Source organism: Fukomys damarensis, unplaced genomic scaffold, assembly GCF_012274545.1.
Source record: "Fukomys damarensis isolate Sample0158 unplaced genomic scaffold, DMR_v1.0_HiC HiC_scaffold_11, whole genome shotgun sequence".
Classification (NCBI taxonomy): domain Eukaryota; kingdom Metazoa; phylum Chordata; class Mammalia; order Rodentia; family Bathyergidae; genus Fukomys; species Fukomys damarensis.
In genome coordinates this window covers 13545954-13568737 of record NW_022900923.1, presented here as the reverse complement: position 1 = coordinate 13568737, position 22784 = coordinate 13545954, and the positions used below count along the sequence as shown (strand labels likewise).

The following is a 22784-nucleotide window of genomic DNA, read 5'->3' as shown; positions in this document are numbered from 1 at the left end:
TTTAATAAATACAATTGTATTTAATTTGCATGACAATACGAATGGACAAAGTACCATTTTGTCTTTTATTTGTGGAAAAAGAGGAGGTAGAGATAAGTCATCTGCCCAAGTCACTTTAAGTGTTAAATCTAGGACTCAGACTTTTTAGACAGTTGTGAATTTGGCTTGGCTTTCTAAACTACTCACTGAAACTTTCATTTCCCCCGAGTTTGTTTTACCTCTCTCTCTCTAACTGATTTTCCAAACTCTTACCACTTTTCCTGACTCTTCTATGGGATTTCTGCTACTTCCAGACAAGCTTCCTAAATTATATAAGAAAGGAAGACTAAAGACAAGGAGGTCTCTCCAATTTCCTTTCCTCTACTTCCAAACTACTAAAGCAACACCTGCCCTCCCCTCCGTCCGCCTCAAAATCTCCTTTTTCTACTGGCTTTGTCCTCTCGATCTAAAAATACTCTCAGGTGTCCTGACCTTGACTTTCTCTTCCCTTTAGCTACCACTGTTTGTTTCTCACTTGCTTTTCCACCGGATTTCCACACAGCAAACCCACTTCATTTTCAATTTACCTCAGTCTGGCTTCCCGCATCACTTTGCTGAAAATGCAAATACCTTACCAAGGTAGTCAATAACCTAGTACGCTTGCCAAATTCAATAAATCGTTTTCCCTTTTGCATCCCACATGACAACTTCACTACATTAACACTGTTAGCTACTTTTGCTTCAAGAAATCTCCTCCACCTGAGTTTTTGTCATACTCTTTTCCAGTTGTTTGTTTGTTTGTTTGTTTGTTTGTTTTTCTTTTCTCGGTGTTGCTTGGCTTCTTTTTGTCCTTGAGTTTTGCCTATGGTCATCTCATTCAGTCTTAGGGCATAAACTTCATCTACCTAATCTAAGCCAGATATCGTGGTATGACCTTTGACTGTGTTAGGCTGTCTCTCTTTTGGATTATAACAGCAATTTCTCAATATAAGAGTCTTCTTTACAAAAGTTATTCCTTCTGTATTTCTGCAAGTTTTACTTCAAAAATCGAATCTTCCATATTCCTGGCTTATTAGATCACCTCTAAAATTCATATGTTAATGTGGCGCCCAGCGCCACTCACAGTTGTGCCTCGCCCTACCTTTCCACGTCCAGATCCTATCACTTTCCTTCCTACATTTTTTGCCATGATTTCCAGAACTTCTAATATGACATACATTTTTTGTTTTGTTTTGTTTTGTTTTTGTTTTTTGAGACAGGGTCTCACTATGTATTTGAGACTGACCTGGAACTCACTATGTAGCCCAGGCTGGTCTCAAACTCACAGCGATCCTCTTGTCTCAGCCTCCCGAGTGCTGGCATTACAGGCGTGCGCCACCACACCCAACAACATACTTTAACATACTTTAAATGGCTGATTTTGCACACGTCATTCCCCCATGTACAGTTCCTTGCCTCCTTTGTGTGTGTGTCCACGTGTGCATGCATGCTCCCTCCTGCCTGTGAACTCTTGTTCGTATTTCAAGACTCAAATCAAATGACACCTCTTTGGAAAAACTTCCAAACTTCCCCCAAGCAAAGCCCATCCTTAGTACTGCTAGTGCACTTATTGCTGTCTTAAGGAATTTATCTTCTGTATTTAGCCTGCTGAAATTGATATATATGTGTTCATCCCTGTCTCTTCTCCCCCATATTGACCTATGACTGCTTTGAAGGTTTCACAACCCTAAGGCTACCAGACAGTCTGGTGTCTAGGAAGAAGTGGTCCTTAAATGTGGTCTAAATGTAGATATCAACGTTGCTTTCACTGAGAAGTTTGTAATGACAAAGTTGCACTGAAAATGTCCTTCCTCTATATTTAAAAGCTAGACAAAAACTAAGTGCTGCTAGGAAAATGATCTGTCTTGACTCAGGGACTGGTCTGAAAGTTTGAGGAGAAGATAATATGTAATCATAGCATATCAGGCTCTCATACTATATGAAATAAATCCATATTCATTAACAGGTTTTGGAAAACATGGTCTACTGTTTACTATAGGCAAAGAGCTAAGAACTAGAGAGAATTTTTCATACATCAATATTTATCTAAAAATTATATTAGGAATTTGTCCCAACAATATTGCTCTTAAATCTTGCCAGTGACTTGGGAGATTTGAAATTATTGCAGAACAGAAAAATCTTATCACTTTCATCCAGTGACATTTACAATGAAACATATTTTCTACTGGTTGGTGTGAATTTAAAATTCTTAAGTAACTATTTGTACGTATTATTGGAAGTTCAAGTTTAATTTGACTAAAATGGAATATTTTACTTTCCCCAAGAGGTACAGTCCCTTCCCTGTTGCCCATTTGGGTAAAACAGTACTAACATTTGCTGAGTTTTAACTCAACAAAAAAAGTCATGACAAAGAAGAGTCAATATATATATATATATATATATATATATATGCATTGTAGAATGCTTTTTGAATACCCATCCCATTTGTGATGATCAAAATGTTTCTAAACATTGCCACAATTGCCAAATAGTCCGTGTGTGTGTGTGTGTGTGTGTGTACTGGGGGGGATGGGGGATGGGGCACAAATATCCTTTGGATGAGAACCATTGCTCTAGATTTCTTCCTTTGCTTCACTCACTACATCTGCCCCAAATCCACTAGCAAACCCTTGTGATTCTATTTTGTCAAATCTCACCATGTCCACTGCTATCTCCAGGGTGCCTATATATCACTTGTCATCCAACTGGAGACATTTTCAGCAATCAAAGGGTGTGTGTTGAAAATTAGGTTCAGAGAAGATATAAATGAGACTTTCCATGGCAGCCCAGTATGTACAGTAACCTTCAGTGGCATCCTGGTCCAAACCTCTATTTTCTGAATCCTGAACTAGTACAATAGCCCCAACTAGTTTTATACCTCTCCCCCCTTCACCCCCATATTGGAGATCGAACTCAGGACCTTGCGCTTGTGAGGCAGGCACTTTGCCACTGAGCTAAATCCCCCACCCGGTTTTATAGCTTTTAATGATGCTTGCAACAGCATTTAAAAAACAAAATTTGAGCCACATTATGTCATTTTCATCTGTAAAACCTTCCAGTGAGAGCCTATCGTCATATTTGGAATAAAATACCAACCATGACTCCAGCTTAGGCTCCTCTTTTCTGGTCTCGGCTCTCCGCATTTTTCCAAGTCCCCACTATGCTCTAGCCTCACTTAGAAAATAACAAGCTCTTTCCAGCCTCAGGACTCTGTGTTTATCAGTCTTTGTCTATCTGTTCTTGTCTGCTTTACACATGGCTGATTCCTGGTTGCTCATCAAGTCTCGGGTTAAAAATTTATCCACTTAACTTGACAGACCTTTGCCCACATCCCCTCTGTCCCCTGACACCATATAATTCTATCACAGCTCCTTATTGATTTCCTTTCTCACACCTAACTCATTTTATGATGGCATTTATTTTCATTTCATCGCTGAGATCTGACAGACCCATAAAGTCACTAATCCATAAGGTGCCCTAATCTTAAGTAGAACCATAAATTGGAACATTGGTCAATAAGCCATCCAAATCAAAGCAAAAAATATTTCTAGGATCTCAGAAAGTTCCTTCATGCCCTTTTGCAGCAGTTTTAGCTTCCTACTCTATAAACAGATAACCACTAATTTAACATCTATTAATGAGTCTTGCCTATCACAATATGTAAATTGTTTGTTCACTTGTCAATTTTCTGATCCTTCTACTAGAATGTAAGAGAAGGGATTTGCTGATCTAGTTTTCCATCTAAGTCCAATGTCTAGCTCAGTTCTGACACATAATTATGCTCAGTATTCTTTTGTTAGCTTAATAAAATAATTTGATTTTATCACTACAGTGTTGAGTTCTTAAACTCATGCTTTTGACCTTAGACTCAATAGATTTACCCCAGTGAATCAATATTTTGGCAAAATCAAGATTCAAGTGATGGCGTGTGTTTGCATAGGATCAAAAAACTAATTTATAAGTGCTATTTTCACAGTTATACCTTCCACTTCAGGTGAACTCTAGTAGATATTCCTCTTGGAGAGACTTTCATAGCTGGAAAGAGTAATTCTTTTTTAATTCATTTTCTTATCTTTGTATTCCTCACATAACTTCTAAAAGAGCTGAAACAGAAGATCTGGAAAAGATACAGAACATCAAAGTAAATTTATTTTCTTTTCATTTAGTAATATTTTATCCAAAAGCCAATATGTTTCCAAAGATGAGATTTTTAAAATGCAGACAAATTTGGTTTTCCTTAAATTGAAATAGGGAAATAGAAGCTTAGAAAATACAAAAAGCAACTGATTTGTGAAATGTAGTCTTTGGAATTTAGTGAAAATGTACTTGTGCTTTTTTCACGGCAGATGTGATTGATTATGACAAGTTTTATGCATCAGTGCAGGAGCTCTTTGATATAGAAATGAAGAGTCAAGATGTGAAGTGCTTTTACAGGAAACTCTGCAAGAACCCAGATGCACCTATAGATTGGTGTGAGGTAACCACTTTTCATATTTATAATGTGAAATCTAGGTATTATTTGTCTTTGTTCAGAAAAAATAAATAAGTGCTATTCCCACAGAGGTCAAATCCACAAAGTATATGTGACATGACCTACCTCCTCCAAATATTAAGACGTGCCCACTTTTCATAAAGTGGACAAACCAGGTAGCTGTTGTTAAACATCTTATTGGTGAAGGCTGGGGATTTAGCTCAGTGGCACTGCCCCTCCCTTGCAAGTGCAAGGTCCTGAGTTCCATCGCCAGGACTGCAAAAAAATATTAACTAATTAATTAATTTAAAAAATATAGATTGTTGGTTAGTAGCTCTTAAATACTTTTAGGACAACCTGCTAATTCAAATTAAAAGCTAGCAAGATTTTAACAACCCTCATTACATTCTACATGAAATATTTATTTTCAATAGTGTCAATATGTATAAATTTTTAGTGTGTTCAAATCCTTAATATAAAAGGAAGAAGAGGTTATGATTGATCACCTCTGTTATTCATTGAAGTGTTATCTGATTGGCACAATCAGTAAAGTAGACAAGAGAAAAAGTAATCATCTAAACAATTTGACTATCACATTTAACAAACTGATAGATCTACATAAATAGAATTTTGAACCCAAGACATAGGAAATGTATATCTTGAGTTCAGCTACATAATTGGGGCCATCAAAAAATTGACCATATGTTAGTCTAAAAAGAATATATCAATACTACTAATAAAATAAAATTATAAGTTTATAATAATGATAGTTCAAATCCCAAAACTAACCAAATGAAAAAGGAATAGCTAGGGCCAGGAATTTAGCTCAGTGGTGCCACCACCTCCCTTGCAAGCACAAGGTCCTGAGTTCAATCCCTGGTACAAAAAAAGAAAGAAAAGGGAATAACTAGATTTGGGAAAAATTATAAATAAAAGCTTCTAAGGCTTTAAAAATATATAATTTGAATGTTACATTAATTATTTAATAATTTAGGAAAAACAAAGCTATTCAATTTATTTTAGGAAGCTACAATGACACTGAGTTGAACAAAGAAATTATAAGCCTGTATTATTTATTAATTTAAACGTTAAAGTGCTAAATAAAATTTTTAAAAGTTGAATAAAGTGGTACATTAAAAATTCATTTCCAAATCAAATTTACTGCAGAAAGTTAGGATGGCTCAATATTAGAAAAGTCATGAGCATATTTCTTTTAACAAATTAGGAAGGAGAAATAATGAACTCATCTCAATCAGATATCAGCAAACTAAGGCCCATAGACCAAATCTGGACAGCTACCAGTTTTTGTAAATAAATTTTGTTTTAAACACAGTAATGCTCACTCATTTACAAATTCTCAATAGCTGGTTTTGAGTAATAATAGAACTGAATAGTTCTGAAAGAGACCAGAAGATCTTAAAGACTAAACTATTTACTAATTGGCCACTTTCAGAAAAAGTTTGCTGGCTCCTGATCCTAAAATAAAAACAAAAAAGATATTTGATAAAAATTCAGTAGCTATTTTTGCTTTTAAAAGAAAATCTTAGCAGAATAGGAAGTACAGGGAATTCCCTTTACTTGATAAAAGAGACTGTATTTGTTCTTTTTTGCTATTGGAACAATTTACCATAAATCGAGCAACTTAAACACACATTAGGGGTGGAGATCTAGCTCAGTGGTGTCACAGCTGCCTGGCAAGTGCAAGGTCCTAAATTCATTTCCTTAGAAAGGAAGAGAGAGAGGGGGGGAGGGGGAGAGAGAGAGAGAGAGAGAGAGAGAGAGAGAGAGAGAGAGAGAAGGAAAGAAAAGAAAGAAAGACAAGAGAGAGACATTATATCAAGTTTTCTTTGAATCAGGAGTCTGGGAACAGCTCAGCTTGGTTGTCTAGTCAACGTCTCATCAGGGTACAACCAAATTGTTATCTAGGCTGTATGGTTATTTGGAGATCTAACTAAGGAAGAAACTCCTTCCAAGTTTATTCAGGTTGATGACTGAATTCAAGTCCTTGCTGTTACAAAACTGAAAGCTTCAGCCAACAAAAAGTTGCGATGCCCTCAGGCATCTTTCCTACTGTATTGATGCAAATTACTTGACTACTTTTTAACCCCAATCTTTTTAGCAACCAAACTCTCCTTGGCCCCAATTTTACACTCTCAACTTTATAGCCTTTTCTGACCACAAGCAAATTTTTTTCAAATTATTCAGCTCTGCTTTTTGGTACTGATTGTCACAGTAGACATGGCTAAAAGCGGTCAGCAGTATCTATGCCACAGCCTGAATGTTGGGTTGCCTTGAAATTTTTCTCTGCAAAATAAAGTAGTCCAATGCCCTTAATTTCAATCTCCCACAAAATCTCAGGACATAGGTAAAATGACAAATTTTCTGCCGGAGTATAACACACATGACCTTGAGTCCAACTGCCAATGGGATCCTTGTTCACAACTCAAATCTCCTGAGCCTGGTCTTCATTCTTTCCATTCCTATCAGCATTCTGGTCTTCAGCACTCTGACCAAAATCTCCTATTAACCTGAGCTGACAGCATTCTAAGGATTCTCCAGCAGGCATCTCCAAACCTTTCCCAACTCCTCTTTCAAGCCAGTTTTAAGGCTTCTGAATCAAATGGTCAGATATAGTTACAGTAACCATCCCACTTCTTTGGTACCAAAATCTGTCTTAGTCACTTTTTCACTACTGAAACACAATTCCCAACACCTGCAACTTAAGGAAGGAGAGGTTTATCTTGGCTCACAGTTTATTTCACAGCAGGCCTGCTCCAAGGCAAATCATTAAGGCAGAGGGGAATAGTAGAAGAGAGCTGCTTATGTCACAGCAGCTGAGAAGCAGAGAAGTGAAGGCAGAGTGGATGAGGGAGATATACCCTTCCAAGCCACCCCCAGTGACCCACTTGGAGCCAGGCCCCACATCCTAACATGCAGTCAACTATGAATGCATCAGTAGATTAGTCTAGTGATGAGTATAACACTGCCGTTGATCCAGCTGTCTTGTAAAAGGCCTGCCTCTGAGCAGATGAAAGCTTTGGGGGACATTCTAGATCTAGATCCTTAAAAATATATGTCCAATTTCTTTCTTTCTTTCTTTTTGTTTGTTTTGACTTTAGAGATGAGGAAACTGAGCCTCCTTTTAATATCTGTGCCTTCTCTTTTCCTTTCCAATTAGAAAGTCATAATCTTACATCGTAAAATGTGCTTTTTATACATCTTTTCAGGTTCTCATTTAATCTTCACCATAAATCTAATATAGATTATGGAGGATAATGTCATTGCAATAAACAGATGAAGAGAAGGAAGCACAGAAAGGTTAATTGACTTATTGAAAGTCACACAGAAAGCTTATTTTCATTTTGGAGCTGAGATTCTCTCCTTAACTAGTAACATGTGTTATTACCCTGTTTCATCCTGTGGGTTCCTCTAAATCATATGCAAGTTTAATAGAAAAACTCATCACCAGCCTCTGACATACTTTATCTATATGAAGAATCCACTGAAGTTTAAGAAAATTATTCAGGGAAGTTCTTCTTTTATTCTGACAGTTTTTCTAATAATCTGTGCCAGTGCTCCTAAGAGGCTTTTCTATTTCAAGCTATGTGACCTAACCTTTCTGGTTTCAGATCTGTCATCTATAAAATGGAAATTCAGGGCTGAAAGACTCTCATTCCAATATGCATTACTCAGAAAAAAAACTTATCAGTTAATGTTAACCTGTCAGGTAACTTGAACTAGATTTACTCCTTATACTCAGGCACAGATTCCAAACATAAATCTCTTAGTTGTAGCAATGCCATAAGAAATGGCACTTTCTTTTCCTAGGTCTTGGGTGCAAACATAATGTGACATTGACAGAATAATGAAATCTTAAAACTCAACTAAAACATAACCTAGATCTGCCCTTCACCTTCTGAGAAAAATTAGATGTAAAGATAACTAAGGAAATAAGATTACCCTAAATTTATAGAGCTAATCACTGGGAAGGTCTAGGGCAGATATGATCTACTTTTCCTAAAACACCATATATGATAGGCTGTGTTTTCAGTTAACAACTCCTAAACATTTTTTGGTAGGAGTCCATTACAAATTAATTCAAAGAAGAGTCATACACCACCATATGGAATGCCTAAAATGTATTCCCCACAGCAGTGAATTTAAAATGAATTATTATATGGCTAAAATTATGTTTGCTAACTTCAAATATGTTAAGAAATGTTCCAGAGTAGGGTAAAAAAATAAGTTACATACAGGTTTTTATTTTCTTCTACCTGTTTTTCATTTTCTCCATATCCTTTACAATGAACATATGTTCCTTATATAACCAAGCTAAAATGTAATTTTAAAAATGAATCACCTTACTGTACAGTTCTGAAAGCTAAAAGAAAGGATATTGAAAATTTTCACCACATTCGTAAAGACTATTATGTTTAACCTGATTTAAACATTATGCATTCCACAGCTATTGCACATTAATTCCATACTATCCCATTAATATGTACAATTTTATGTTATACATACTTATGTATATTTAATATTTATGATTTTTATGTATCAGTTAAATTTTTTAAAGACAAAAGAGCTACAAAGATTACAAAGGAGTCATTTAAAGCATGGTCCAAGCCCTATAAATAGCATATTTAAAAGAAAATTAATATTTCATTAGTCATACTATATCTCATACTCTTAAAATACACCATGTCACAATTACAATTATTAGACTCAATTTTTAAGATATTGCAAAAGGAATTTAAGATCATTGAGGCTACAGCTCATCATAGGAAAAGATGTTTTCTGCACTTTAACATTATTTGTTTGAAACATTTCCTTGCAACACATAAAACTTCTGCTGTCTCTTCTAAAGTTTAATTGGTATAATACCTTACAATTTCTCTCAATAAATTTTAATAATGATATTTTTACTTTGGAAGTTATTGTGGGGTGCATGTTATGTTTTGTTATTACTAAGAAAAATAGCAAAGTTGATCATTTCTATAAGAACAGATTTCCTGTATAATAGTATGTCCACATATATATGACTATACATATATGTTCGCTAACATGTTTGATAATGTCTGAGCAGCAAAGGTGCTTAGTGAACAGTTTTGAACTAGCAAGGAGGATACCTAAACTCTGCTTTCTGTGCTATCTCTGGAAAAATTAGGAATTAGAATTCACCAGATGGTGATATTGATTAGGCTCCTGCTTAACTCCTGGTGCAATTGAAGTATTTTTAATCTTCCTGCTTACTAAGTAATCTAATCATTCACTTCCTTGTTCAATCCTTAACAATAGCGCATCAGGTAGGGGTTATGACAGCCAAATGGTATAGCATTCTCTTTCACCCCTGAGAAACACTGGAATTCATTAGCAAGAAAAGTAAAGAGTCATCCTTGTCATTGTCATTTCACATTATTATCTGAAAATTTTGATTTCACATTATTGTCTCAGGTTAAGTTGGATGTTGAACATTTATAATTTAAAAAACTTTTGTGTAATTTAAGTTAGAATAAGTAGTGTGTATTAATGAGAAGTGATAGGCAGAATTGTAAAGGTGACTTCCTTTCCCAAGATTCCTGTCTTCTGGTTATTCCAACACTAATCTGAGTAATGCTGTGAAATGACTTTGCAGCTAGAATGAGGTTAATATAGGGAGATTATCCTATATTATTTAAGTGGGGCCAGAGTAATCAGATGAGTTCTTAAAAATAAGACAGTAGGGAAAAAGAAAGATTCTGAGCATGAGGGGATCTTGAAACTCCATTACTGTTGCTAAGATATTGAGCTCATATGCTAGGGGTGAAGAGCAGCCTCTAGGAGCTGGGAAGTTCCAGCTGACGTAGAGCAAGTAAACAGGCCTTGGGATAGCAACTTGAATGAACTTGGAAGCCAGCTCTCCCTCACCCACACCCCCGCCTGAAGACTCAAGTAATAAAAACATGTGTCTATTAACTCTTTGATTTTATCCTGATGAGACCCAGCTGGCACTTCTAACTTGTGGAACTGTGAGCTAAGAAACAGCTATTAAGTCATTATATTTTTTGTCACTTGTTTTGACAGCAATTGAAAAATAAAACAGGAAAATGTGTCAGAATTCAAAAAGAGTATTGTCTGCTGTTACAGCCAACAGAAAAAACAAATGGCCTTAAAAAGGAGCCAAGCTCAATAGTAATATAAGGAGGTTCAACACTCAGAGAAGGATGCTGGGGAAGAGAACAGCAAGTAAAAAGACAAGGATATTATTTGTGTGGTGGTAGACTTTGGAAGGTTATTGTATTTTTATTTTTATATAGCAAAGATCTGAACATTTCTGGACGTTGAAAAGTCAGTAGAGATTGAAGATGCTGAGGAAAGGAAAAGGAGACAAAACTAGAAGAGATAGGAGGTGATGGGATTCAAAGCACAGGAGGCAAGGTTAGCCTTGGAAAGGGAAATGTCTTAGTTACTTTTCTCATTGCTGTGACAAAATACAGACACTCAAAGTTAAAAGAGGAAAGGTTTACTTCAGCTGAAAGTTTGTAGAGGTTTCAGTCCATAGTAGACTGACTCCAAAGTGGGGTGGCATGGCAGAGGGGCATCACAGAGGAGAAACAGTCCATGGCAGGCAGGAAGGCAGCAAGCAGCCAAAGCAGTAGGCGGCAGCAGCAAGCCTGCCTTCTTTCTGTGCTTTTATATCCCATCCAGGTTACATGCCTACTGATTGGTGTCCCCCATACCCAGGGTGTGGCTTCCATCATCTAAAGCCTGAATCCCAGCATCACACCCTTAATCCACATTTTCACACACTAATTCAGCCACCTTCAAAATTCTCCACCTTGACCCTGCGAAGCTTTGGAAGGACATCTAGATACAAGCTATAACAGGAAATATGTTTTCCTTTAAAAGATAAGAAAGGCATATGGTATGGATCCAAAGCCAGCCTAGTGTATAGGAAAGGAGCAGAGGAATCTCTTGTCTAGTGGCTCCTGTGATCAGCTGAAGTATAGGTGAGGTCAGCTACTGAGAATGGTGCAGGCCAAGACTGAAGATGGCCTTTCGTCTAATCCCTACTCCCTTTCTCCTGTATAGATTAGAGAGAGTCAAACAGATCTGTTTGACTAAGATTATAGATCCTGGATGGCACAACCCCAGGAGACAGTTACATTATGTATCCTTGTTCCTTTTCTGTGCATACCCCTATCATGAGATAGTCATGTTCAGCGTAGGCCATGTGGGTCACGTGGCCCTAGTTGCCCTGTTTTCCTACACTATAAATAAAGAGCACACTGGGCACCAGCCATTAGCTCATCAGGCTATAGTCCTACTTGGTCTCAGCCATAAAGTGTAATTTTGTCTTCTTTCTTATTATTTTCCAAATTTCTTCATCTCCCACCACTTTCCCCAGCCTTGGACCCTACACTATTCAGGTTGAGGCAAGAGTGGCCAGGAGATGGCCAGGTTGTCTCTCATAAGAGAGAAGAACGTTGTCTTTGCTCCAGTGAATAAGGGAAGCAATCACCTATAGAAACATGAAACAATGGTCAGGAAGCCCTGAAGACAGAGTGCTGGGGCTAGGAGTGATTTTGGCTGCATGTATTGGGCAAGGGGATTTTCCCTGTGGCACAAGTGACAGATGAATGTCTTGTAACCAGTTCAGACTGGGGAGATTCACTTGAGATTCAGGCAGCCCAAAGAAATGGTGCAGAGCGATGGACTGGGTTAAACATCTTATATTCAGCTGCTTAGCCATTCATCTGTTTAGCCACTCTTGCAGCCCCCAGCCACTGTATACTCACAGCAGTCCTAGCACTCTAGTCCGCCTATTCTCCCAACAGTCCCTAGCCACTGAACTCCCACGCACACCAGCCCTCATAGCAGTCTGCATTTATACATACCAAAATACACAGTAGTGGCCGTGTGCCAGTAACAGTCTTGGCTATGTAAGTCATTTATGCTAGCCAGCATCAACCTTGGCTACAGGTTGGGGTATCTGGAGCTGTGCCTGCACTGGAGTCCTACTGACACAGAACTCACTGCCACCAGGATCCCCTTCTCTTCGCAACCTGAACCAAAGCACCGCCATCTTGTGCTTTTGCATTTTCCTACAGTAATTCTCACCAGGCCAAAGCAATACTGCAAAGAGATGAAAGATGAGGGAAATGTGAGACTGAGGCGACACTACAGAACCTAATCAGAGTAAGAAAGGAATTAAAGGCTGCAGGGAATGGGTGGATTTGGATGAGTGTAACACTGAATTCCTCTCTTGAGTCTAATTGGCTGTGGAAGTCATATACTCTTTTCTAGAGGTTCAGTTTATCATCATTTTATCCCAGCGCCCCAACCATGAGTCTTCTTACTAAATAAAACACTCAGTCTCCAAGTGGACTTGTGGTTTTAAAGTACTAAAGTACTAAAGTACTAAAAAGAGCCTTATTTTCTCAATCTAGGATTTCTAATGATAATAGCAGCCATTTATTTATTTATTTATTTATTTATTTATTTATTTATTATGCTGGGGTGGGAATTGAACCCAGGGCTTTATACATGATAAGCAAGTGCTCTAACACTGAGCTATTCCCTAGCCAGCCATTTATTTTTAATAGCAATTACTGTGTGCCAAACACAATGTAAAATACTTTATATGAACAGCTTCATTTAAACCTCATTTCAAAAATGTGACTCAGAAGTTCATCCTTTTATTCTAGTGAGGAAACTGAAAGTTTAAAAGGTGAAGCTGTTTGTCCAGGTTCTGGATACCAGCTGTGGAGCCTAAACCCAGACACCTTTGACTGCCTAGCACAAGCCCTGCCCATGGGGCCATATTGTGGGTTCCAACAAGAGAGGGCTTAGATGCAGATCAATAGGGAACCATTAACCGGATAGAGCATCAGAGAACAATGACAAAGACATCACTGTCTCCTCTAACACAGATTAGTTAAAAGCACTTTTCCTATTTTCTCACTCTTTCAGAGGTTTAGATGTTAAGCCTGTAGGTTTTGTACACAAGAAAAATGAACAATTATCTCTGAAAAAAACAAGTGAGTTAAGCTTTTATTGAGTGCTGGTTTTGCTGGTGAGAAGAAGGAAAAGTGTAAGAGTGATAGTTTTGATGATCCTGATTTTCCCATACTTTTCCCATGTTGGCAGGTTTCAGTGCAGATGTGTAAAAGAAGAAGCAGTGTCATTTGTGAACCACCTGAAGAAAGGACATATGTTAAAATGCAATGCTAAGTCATCCTTTAGCATCAAAATTAAATTTTATTAAAATAAATTAATGTATAATAGATTTTGACTTATTTACAGTCGAGTCAGTTCATCACTAGTTCCTTTAAACACCAATGTATGAACCCTCGTGGGCAGCTTGTTTCTAATGCAGCTTCTTAGACCCCACCCCAGACCTACTGAGTCACTGTACTTCAAAGGGCTCCCAGGTGGTTGGTGCGCACACTAATGTTTTGAAGCACTTCACACTTCCTTCCACTCATTCATTCATGACACTGGCTATTCTCCACAGTCTGAGAAATATTGGTATATTAGTTATGTAAGAATTTAATGATGAGCACTTTACTAATTTAAAAGTTTTTTTAAATTCTCAATTATTTTCAAATTTAATTAACATAAGAATTTCATTTCCAATAAGACTGTTCAAGAACGGTATTTTTGTTTGTTTTCTTTGCTTTGTTTTTTGAGATGAGGTGTCATTATGTTGCCCAGGCTGACCTTGAACCCTTGGCCCATGTGATCCCCTTGTCACAACTTCCCCAGCAGCTGGGACTATGGGTGCATACCACCACACTGGGTCTTCAGTTAATCAGTAAATTACGCTTTTCTTCAGGATACTCTTTTGTAGTTATTCCCATGCAACACCTAGAGAGTATGATTTAGAACAGTTAAATAGAAAATAACTATACAGTCTTAAATTCCAAAAATCTCTAACTAGAATGAAAAAATCTGGGCCAGAAAAATTCAGGGAAAATAGGTATGAAGAGTCATTTGAGAGTGACAACATTCAGTATTAGGATTTCCAGCTGAGATTCTGTCTGATGAAGGCTGATTTGATTTCCGAATAAATGTGAGGTCCTAATAGAGCTATGGATATGAACAAGGACACCAGTCTAGTACATCAGTTCTTCCACAGAAAAGAAAAACAAGTGACTACTCAGAAATTATGTGCCATCAGTATTCTGTTTATCAAATATGTCAACCTGCTTCCTTTTTTATAAAGAATCATCAGGCATTATATAGCAAGGTGCTGACTGCTAATCTAAATTAAACTTTAAATTCAGCCAACATTAAATCTGGTATGACTCTACTGCCATTCTCCTAGATATTGCTCATGTTTATATGTGTTATTTGGGATTTTAGATCTTTGGATACTTCTCAGCTGAAGCAGATTCTCTTGCTTACCAGATGGATAAAGAAAATTTGGTTTTCCTTGTGTCAAAAAAACAGCGAATTGCAACTTCAGGTGATACTTTAAATTTCCCTTTTAAATTATTATAAGTTTTAATTTTTTTCAAAAGTAAATACTGGGACAACAGTGTTTCCATTAAATCACCTTTCCTCTGATTTACTTGTTCAATTCTTTATAAATGAGGAAAATTACAGTCTCAGAATAAATTGTGTCTACTGCCAAAATTGAAATATTACTATTGCTTCACACTAAATAGCAAAAGTAAAGGTGAAAACATTTATATTTTCCTGACAAGGCCCAGACCTCAACTGAACCTCTCTACCATACCATCTCAATAATGCTTGTGTTAGTACCAAACAGAATCACATGTGTTTAATCCTTAAAATTAAGTTCTCAAGTTAGGACTTCTCCCATACTCTTTACCCACCCTCAGTTATCTTGGACAGGCTTACGTACATCACTGTAATCCTGAATTTGGCCCAGCTACAGCAGGGCATTATCTCACTTTAGGAAGTTTCCAGTTCATACGTTTCGCACATTTTCCAATCTGGACCTGGGACCCGAAGACACCTATCCCTCTCCATTGCTGACATTTTGGATTTTCTCCCCTTTTAGCTACCTAGGGTGAGAGAAGGTCAGGAAGTGAAAAGGCAAATCCTGGAGTCTCCTCCTGTCTTTCAGCATTCCATCCCATACTCTTAGGCAATGTGTGCAGTCTGGGTCAAATCTAGTGTTTCTTTACAAAAGCGCCTGGATGTCCTTCAGTCCTTTATGAACAACACCCACTTTTATCCTCGACCTTTACTTAGCCCAACTGCAGCCCAGGGTCTGGCCATGGGAACTACCACGAAAGAACAAACACAAAAGTACTAACCCTGCTGCCACACTGCTGAGCTGAGGAGGTGCCAGAGCTCAGGAGAAGAATGTTGTGGCATCCTAAATTAGACCTTTGGAAGCATTTTCCTGAAGAATAATTAGGTTCTATAGTTCATTTTCCCCTCAATCAACATGTGTCAAGCTTTCTATTGTGCAATGAGTAGCTTTCCAAGTGCTGAGGACACAGCAATGACCCCCCCCAAAAAAAAGGCATAAATCCCTGACTTCATGGAATTCAGTCTCACAGAAAGAGATGGACAACAAATATATCAAGCAAAGTATGTCACATAAAGTATGTCAGATGATGCTACATGATATGGGGGAAATGAAGTTAAGTAGGGGAGAAATATCAAGCAGGAATGAAGGAAGGAGACGTTGGTTTGGGGTTAGGAGTAGCAGGGTGGTCATGGAATCCCCACTGAGGAGAGAATAAGTCTGGAAGAAAGGAGAAAGAGAAACACATCTCAGGCAGAGAAATAGAAAACGAGGCTGGAGAGGCAGCAGTGTGTCTGAGGACTGGTGAATAGGAATCTGCAGTGAGCTAGAGACTTCTGAATGAGACAGAAAGCTACAGGATTGCTTGGGCAGATGGGAGGCCTGATCTCAGTTACACTTTGAATGTTTGTTCTAGCTTTAGTGTTGACACCAGTCTAAATTGGTGAAGGAGTGAAAGCAGAGACTGATGGTGGCTTTGAATAGGACAGTTATTTTTCAATCTTTTTTTTATTATTATCCATCCCAAAGGAACTTTTCCCCCTTAATCTCCCCTCTCCCATAGCGCAGTTTGCTTTATGACATTTTAATGTCTCAGATAATTACTAAGTATACCTGATATCTTTATACACAGAGTCCAACTCATTCATATCCCCCTGTTATGGGCACTGTTTTCTCTGCTGATGCTTGGATGAGGTAGTAATCCCAGAACGTGAGATCTGTTCACTTGGTTTTTCTTTCTGAGAGTTTATAATTATAGGCATGAAATCAATCCGGGAAATGGTTGAATATATGTGGTTTTAACATTTAGTAGATGAACATAGAAATATCAAAGTATACAATGTCTTTTTACAAAATGCACAAAATTCAGAACAGCTTTGATAACAGCACTGAAGTAGTCTCATTCTTTTATACTGAAAACCCGTGTTGGCAGCATGTTTTTATTCTATTCTAAACCACGATGGTGACAATTCAAAGATTCCTAAGAGATGTAAAAAAAAAACTCAAAAAGAGAGATGATTTCAAACGATGGTCAGAAAAGTCGTTCTGTGTAAAATGTGCCCCCGTGTGTGTATGGTGTAGATGTGTATCTTACATTTTCTCTGGGAATTCACGTCCTATGTTTAGTCGGAGAGCTCTATATATTGAGATTGCATCTCTAAGGATTAAAAAGCAACAGTTACTGATTTTAATGGGTTTATTCTATTTAAATTTTTAAGTAACTCAGGTCTTTCTAGCAACATGTTGGTTGTTTTCCTTTTCTTTTTTTTTAGACCAACTTCACAGATGAGTTGTAGGGCCTTTGTTTCTGGAAGTTAAAATGAATATTATACTATTGACAGGTAGTAGAAAACGAGATGTGATTAAATGCATCGTCAAGATTCCTCAGTTGGATTTACTAATAACAGCTTCTCAGAAAGGATTAATAAGAGTCCATAACAGCCAGGTAATTCACAGCTTACATTTCCCCCTTCTTTCTTTCCTTCCTCCTTCCCTCTCTCCCTTCTTCTTTTGTCTATGTCTTATGCAAGTTTTAGGGACAACAGAGGCCATATTTCAGAGTTATTACCAAAAAACTTTAAAACTGAATACTCATGAGATTTCTGAGCCCTAGGATTATTTTAATTTTTGTATTTATAGTACATAATGATTATATTCCTCATGGACACATGTACTTAACACATCTTAATTCTTTTTTTCATCCTCCTCCCTGCCATCCCCCCCTCTCCATCTCTCGGTCTCCTTCCATTTTGCAAAAGATTATCTCCCTATTTCCTGTTATCTTTCTTTTATTTTGCTCTTTATACTTTGAATTTCCCATATAAAAATGATATTTAAGTTTGTGTGTCTGATTTATTTCACTTAACATTGTGTTCTCAAGGTGCATCTATTTTCCTACAAATGGCTCAAGTTTATCCTTTTTTATGGAAAAGTAATACCCCATTGTGTATTAATTACTGAGATTTTGATAATTCCATGTGACATATTCCACGGGGTATCATATTAAACCATATAACATCATGATAATTTAAAAAATTGAACCTACACAATTTCTCACATAAAATTGGAAGCACACACAAACCGAGTGATTTTTGTCTTAAACAAGCCATATAACAGAAGGTCCTATCAAGAACCTCTGAGTTGGTATTAATAAAATGGTTCCAGGCCAGGCATGGTGGTGCACACCTATAATCCCAGCACTCGGGAGGCTGAGGCAGGAGGATTACTGTGAGTTCGAGACCAGCCTGGGCTACACAGTGAGTTCCAGAGCAGTCTGAACTACATAGTGAGACCCTGTCTCAAAAAATAAACAAACAAACAAAAAATGGCTCCAATTCTCACCCCTCTATTTAATTAGCTATCATTTAATAGGGAGTTTAATAAGCCACTTATATATTTTTGCATCTTTTTTCACATCTATACAATGAAGACAAAAGGACCAGGCCTCTCTTCCTTGGAGGATTTTAGTGAATATCAAATGAAACAATGAATGTAGAAGCACTTTTTGAACAAAAGTTCTTGTATAAGTGTTAGGTATTGCTATTATCTATCCCATTTATTTACAGTTTCTTGAGTTTTGAACTTTTATTTTCAAAACACAAGATTTTAAAGAAATGTATGATGGTATAGCCTACATAATATTTCACTACAAAAATGAAAGGTGAATGTTTGGTGTTAAACTTATTCTTAAAATTCTAATTAGTTCATTTCCAACTAATGACAAGCTTTATACAAGTAAAATACACTGAAGCAACTATCACATGATTAAAATTTCCACAATAATTTTCAACCTTTAGTAACACTCGATTCAAGGAGTCTTTCAAAAGTTGACACCATAGGCAGCGAGATGTGTAAGAATAGGGGGGCTAGCTTGGCCCTGGAGGTCAGCTACTGGTGATTTGGGGTGCAGGTATGGACCCTGGTCCAGTTTAGTACAAGCACAGCTTGCACGTATCTCCATACCCTAGATCCCCATCTGGAAACGCGGACTTTCCCTCCCAAGGCACTTGTGCTGGTTGGATACATTAATGCCCACAAAGGGCTCCGCATTGTTGTAAGCACTCAGCAAATGTCTTTAATTGCCATTATGAAAAAATGATGTGAAAACAAAAATGATTTTCCTCATTTAATATACAAACCTTCCTGAACTCTTTTTTTCTAAGCGCATCATTTCCCATCCCATTTTTTTTAATCTTTATTTTTTTCGAAAACAGAACTAGCATGGTTTCTAAAAAATAATATAGCTCAATGGCACAGTGCCTGCATGGCAAGTGTGAGGTCCTGAGTTTGATCCCCAGTATCCCCCAAATAAAATAAAATAAAAAATAAGATGAGGAAGAGGATAATGATCTGCATAATGAAACAGTTGCTGACTCTGAAACAAGTGTGGTGGCATTACTGTATTTTTAGAGATGCTACACACACACACACATATATACAAGCACAGACACAGGCTTATAGTTGTACCACATATATGCCCACAGACACACACTCACACCTACTTCATATAAGACAGTGCAATTGGAGAGTAAAGATTGCTTAACATCAGTTGTTTTAAGAATTTTTGCACCAGGAATAAATAATGTTTTGGTTGTTACATGCCTTATGAATAAGATGGCACATACTGTGTGAGAGAAGTAATTTGGAAATGTAGTTCACAGGGATACTTTATTAAAATCTAGCTACTAATAAAGCTAAATATATTGTTTTCCTCATTGAGTTTATTGGTACATTTCAGGTGTACAGTGCAGTTACATTCATCATTGGGATCCTGTACCTTTACATGACAGGTTTTGGTTCTCATTTTTCCCCTTGTCCCTGCCCTCCCTTCACCCCCTCCTCCAATCCCCATTTACAAACATTTTATTTCCATTTTTTCATTTTCTCCTATTTTTTCTTTCCCTTATTACCTTTCCCCTAATGCTTTCTCGATGATATAGAATATAAATAAAACTTGTGCACAAAGGATCAATTTTAGAAACTGAGAAGATATTAATAAGGAATGTGAAAATTTAAAGAAGGCCAGAGGACTCCAAGCAGTTGACTTTCACTAACAATGATATTGGGAAGTTGAAGGGGAAACCATAGTGCCTCTGCTCTGCTGCTCAACATTTTCCTTACAACATTTTCTTTTTCCCATCTAGAAACAGGCCCCTGGTTAGTAAAGCCTTTTGGAACACTTCAGATGCATGACAGTCTGTGGGTGGCCATGACACACACTTTTAATGCTCTCCCGATCTGCTGTTTCTGTTTCACATAATCTTATCCTTCTGGGAAGCCATCTCCTAGATGTTTCCCAAGACCATCTAAGCATGCTAAAGAAACTGAGTCACTGAGATACTTTAACTGTTTGTCTTCAACTTGGGAAAGGCTGATTATACCAACTAGCTCTCTGCATAGAATGCATCTCTGATGCTCACCTAGCATGGTACAGTACCTAGGGAATAATGTTTACTCAACAGATACCTACTGAATAAAAGAGGATGTCCCCTGAGCAGAGCATTCTTGAAGTCTCTCAATAACTTGGAGAGATATCTTTTCAGTGAAAGCAGCTTATATTTTTCCATATAGCTGTATGTTCACATCGATCTACTTAGCATTCTTTGAACTCTGCTTATCGTTACTGTTAGTATTATTTTGCGTAGTTTGCCTGTAGGGCCAATAAATGAATTAGTAAAGTGTCAGCTTCTTAAAGCACAGTCACCAAGTTTAAGGACAAGCCAGAGAGGTATAAATCTTGTTCACTGTGAACTGTGTGCAATATTTCACAAAGACAAATGTTTTGAGAGCAGGAGAAACAGGAAACTCATGGAAGGTAAGATGACCAGTGATGTTAAACCAAGGAGGGACTGTGTTGTCATAGTCAGCACCCTCATCCTAGTGCCAACTAGCTTTCATTATCCTTTTCCTTTATTCATAGATGAAAGTTCAGATCAGCACCGATGTCACAGTAAGTACATTTTAAAATTTTCTTAAAAAGTCAAACAGAGTTTTGATGAAATTTCCTCCCCAGTTAATCAAAATCTCGAAGTGTCTGGATAGGCTACGAGTATAAACCCTTTCACAGATTGTAAATTTCTTTATTGAGTGATAGCAAAGAAGACCCACGTATTGCTTCTTGGAGTTAAACCATCTGCAAAGAATTTCTAGGAAACTGGTTAATTTTCCCAGAAATTTTCTTGGAAAATTCAATTTAAGAACTAAGTTTTCTAAGTACCCACGATTGAGGGATATGAAAAAAAAAATGGACACAATCTAAATTATGAGAACAAGCAGGTACTAAGGGAAATCATTTCGGAACATTTCATTTTAAATTTGATAACATAAAAAAATTCAAGAGCGATTTTATAATTCATTTAAACCACATCACTAATGTGAATACTAACAGCAGGGGAAATGTAAAGCCACAGTGACCTGATTCAGAATCTTGCCATGGACTTTTGAGAGGCAAAGAAATGTTTGACTTTTTCACCCTGCTTATGTGCACTGAAAGAATCCACTGAACTACAGAGCGGTGTGCTATGCTGCTTGACAAAAGAGTCTGTGTTCTCCATAAACCGTGGAGCTTTCGTTTCTTAAATTGAACAAACCCATTTAAAATTCTTTACAGGTTTACGAAAAGACTCCAGGGCCTGCTTGAACCCATGCAGCAGTTTCTGGCAGATGAGGCCCTCCTACGTGGAAGCCATTGTTTCTATACAGCTGTGTGTCATGGTTATTGTAGCTCATAGCTGTGCCGGCTTGGTGACTTTAGGCAAGATTCAGGACAAATTCCATGGCCTCGATTTATCACTGACTACGTGAGCGCTAAGATTTTCTCTAGGTAAAAGTGATAGTTTGCAGTGGGGCCAGAGAACACTTAATCCCTGCCCGGAACCTAGTCTCTCTGTGTCCACGTGAAGAAGTACGTCATCTCCCAGAAGTGATTAGGGCAAAAACCTGCTGCTCTGCCAGCCGCCTTGTGCACCAGAGAGCAGTTGCTGTACTTGCTGAATCAGTCCCCAGCTGAGGGTCTTGAGAAACTCAGGGTGGGGCTGAAAGAGGTGAAGAGGGGAAGCTTTTCTGATGCCACTCAAAACAGGATGCACTGCAAGGTTTCCCTGCACAGAGGGTCTTTTAATGGCCATAACCTACTCCTTAGTACCCACCGCCATGCTATTAAAGGGATGGATTATAACCCCAATTCTATGCTTTTCTGGCAGGATACCTCCTGGATTACCGGATGTGACTACCTCTCCCAGCTGAAACGAATTGTGGCCACCACAGAAAGGACCATCATTGTCTGGGATTATAAATCTCAAGGGAGCAGCCAGGTACTGTGCCAAGAGAAATGCTCAAAAGAAATGAGATTTTCTTTCTTTCCAGATCTGGTAAGAATAGGAGCAAGCTACTTTCTTCAATGAATGCCAGTCTCCTCACACAGAAAACGAGGGGATTTAACGGAATACTCTCTTAGATCAAGCTCAGCACTAATGCTCTATAATGAAAGGGGAATGTTCTTCTGATTTAGTATACATTTCATTCAGAGGTTTTGTTTTGTTTTGATTTTGAGAGGGACAGAGTAAGCCCTTTCGTTTTTATTAGTATATTTTGCTATACATAATAATTACATCAATCATAGAGAATTGGGTCATATGTATATCACATCTTAATCATCTAAGTGTTATCATTCTGGTTATGCTTTGTGTTATCAAATTCAAAGCCTTTCTCTCCTGTCCAGCTGTATTAATAAGAAAATTATTAAAATGTCTAAATCTGTCAAAAATTCCAACGAGGCAGCCCTTCCATAGCTGAGAGGTTACCAGTTAA

The 22784-nt window shown here is 37.6% G+C and overlaps 1 protein-coding gene across 1 annotated transcript in view; it reads left to right on the top strand.

The window, feature by feature from the left end:
• Wdr64 (WD repeat domain 64) overlaps positions 1-22784 on the top strand; it is a 111458-nt gene that overhangs the window by 1100 nt on the left and 87574 nt on the right. Inside the window, exons 2-6 of the mRNA XM_010642657.3 lie at positions 4365-4495; positions 14837-14939; positions 17318-17421; positions 20896-20925; positions 22178-22288. Coding sequence (XP_010640959.1) covers positions 4365-4495; positions 14837-14939; positions 17318-17421; positions 20896-20925; positions 22178-22288 — 479 coding nt within the window. The remainder of the gene's footprint in view (positions 1-4364; positions 4496-14836; positions 14940-17317; positions 17422-20895; positions 20926-22177; positions 22289-22784) is intronic.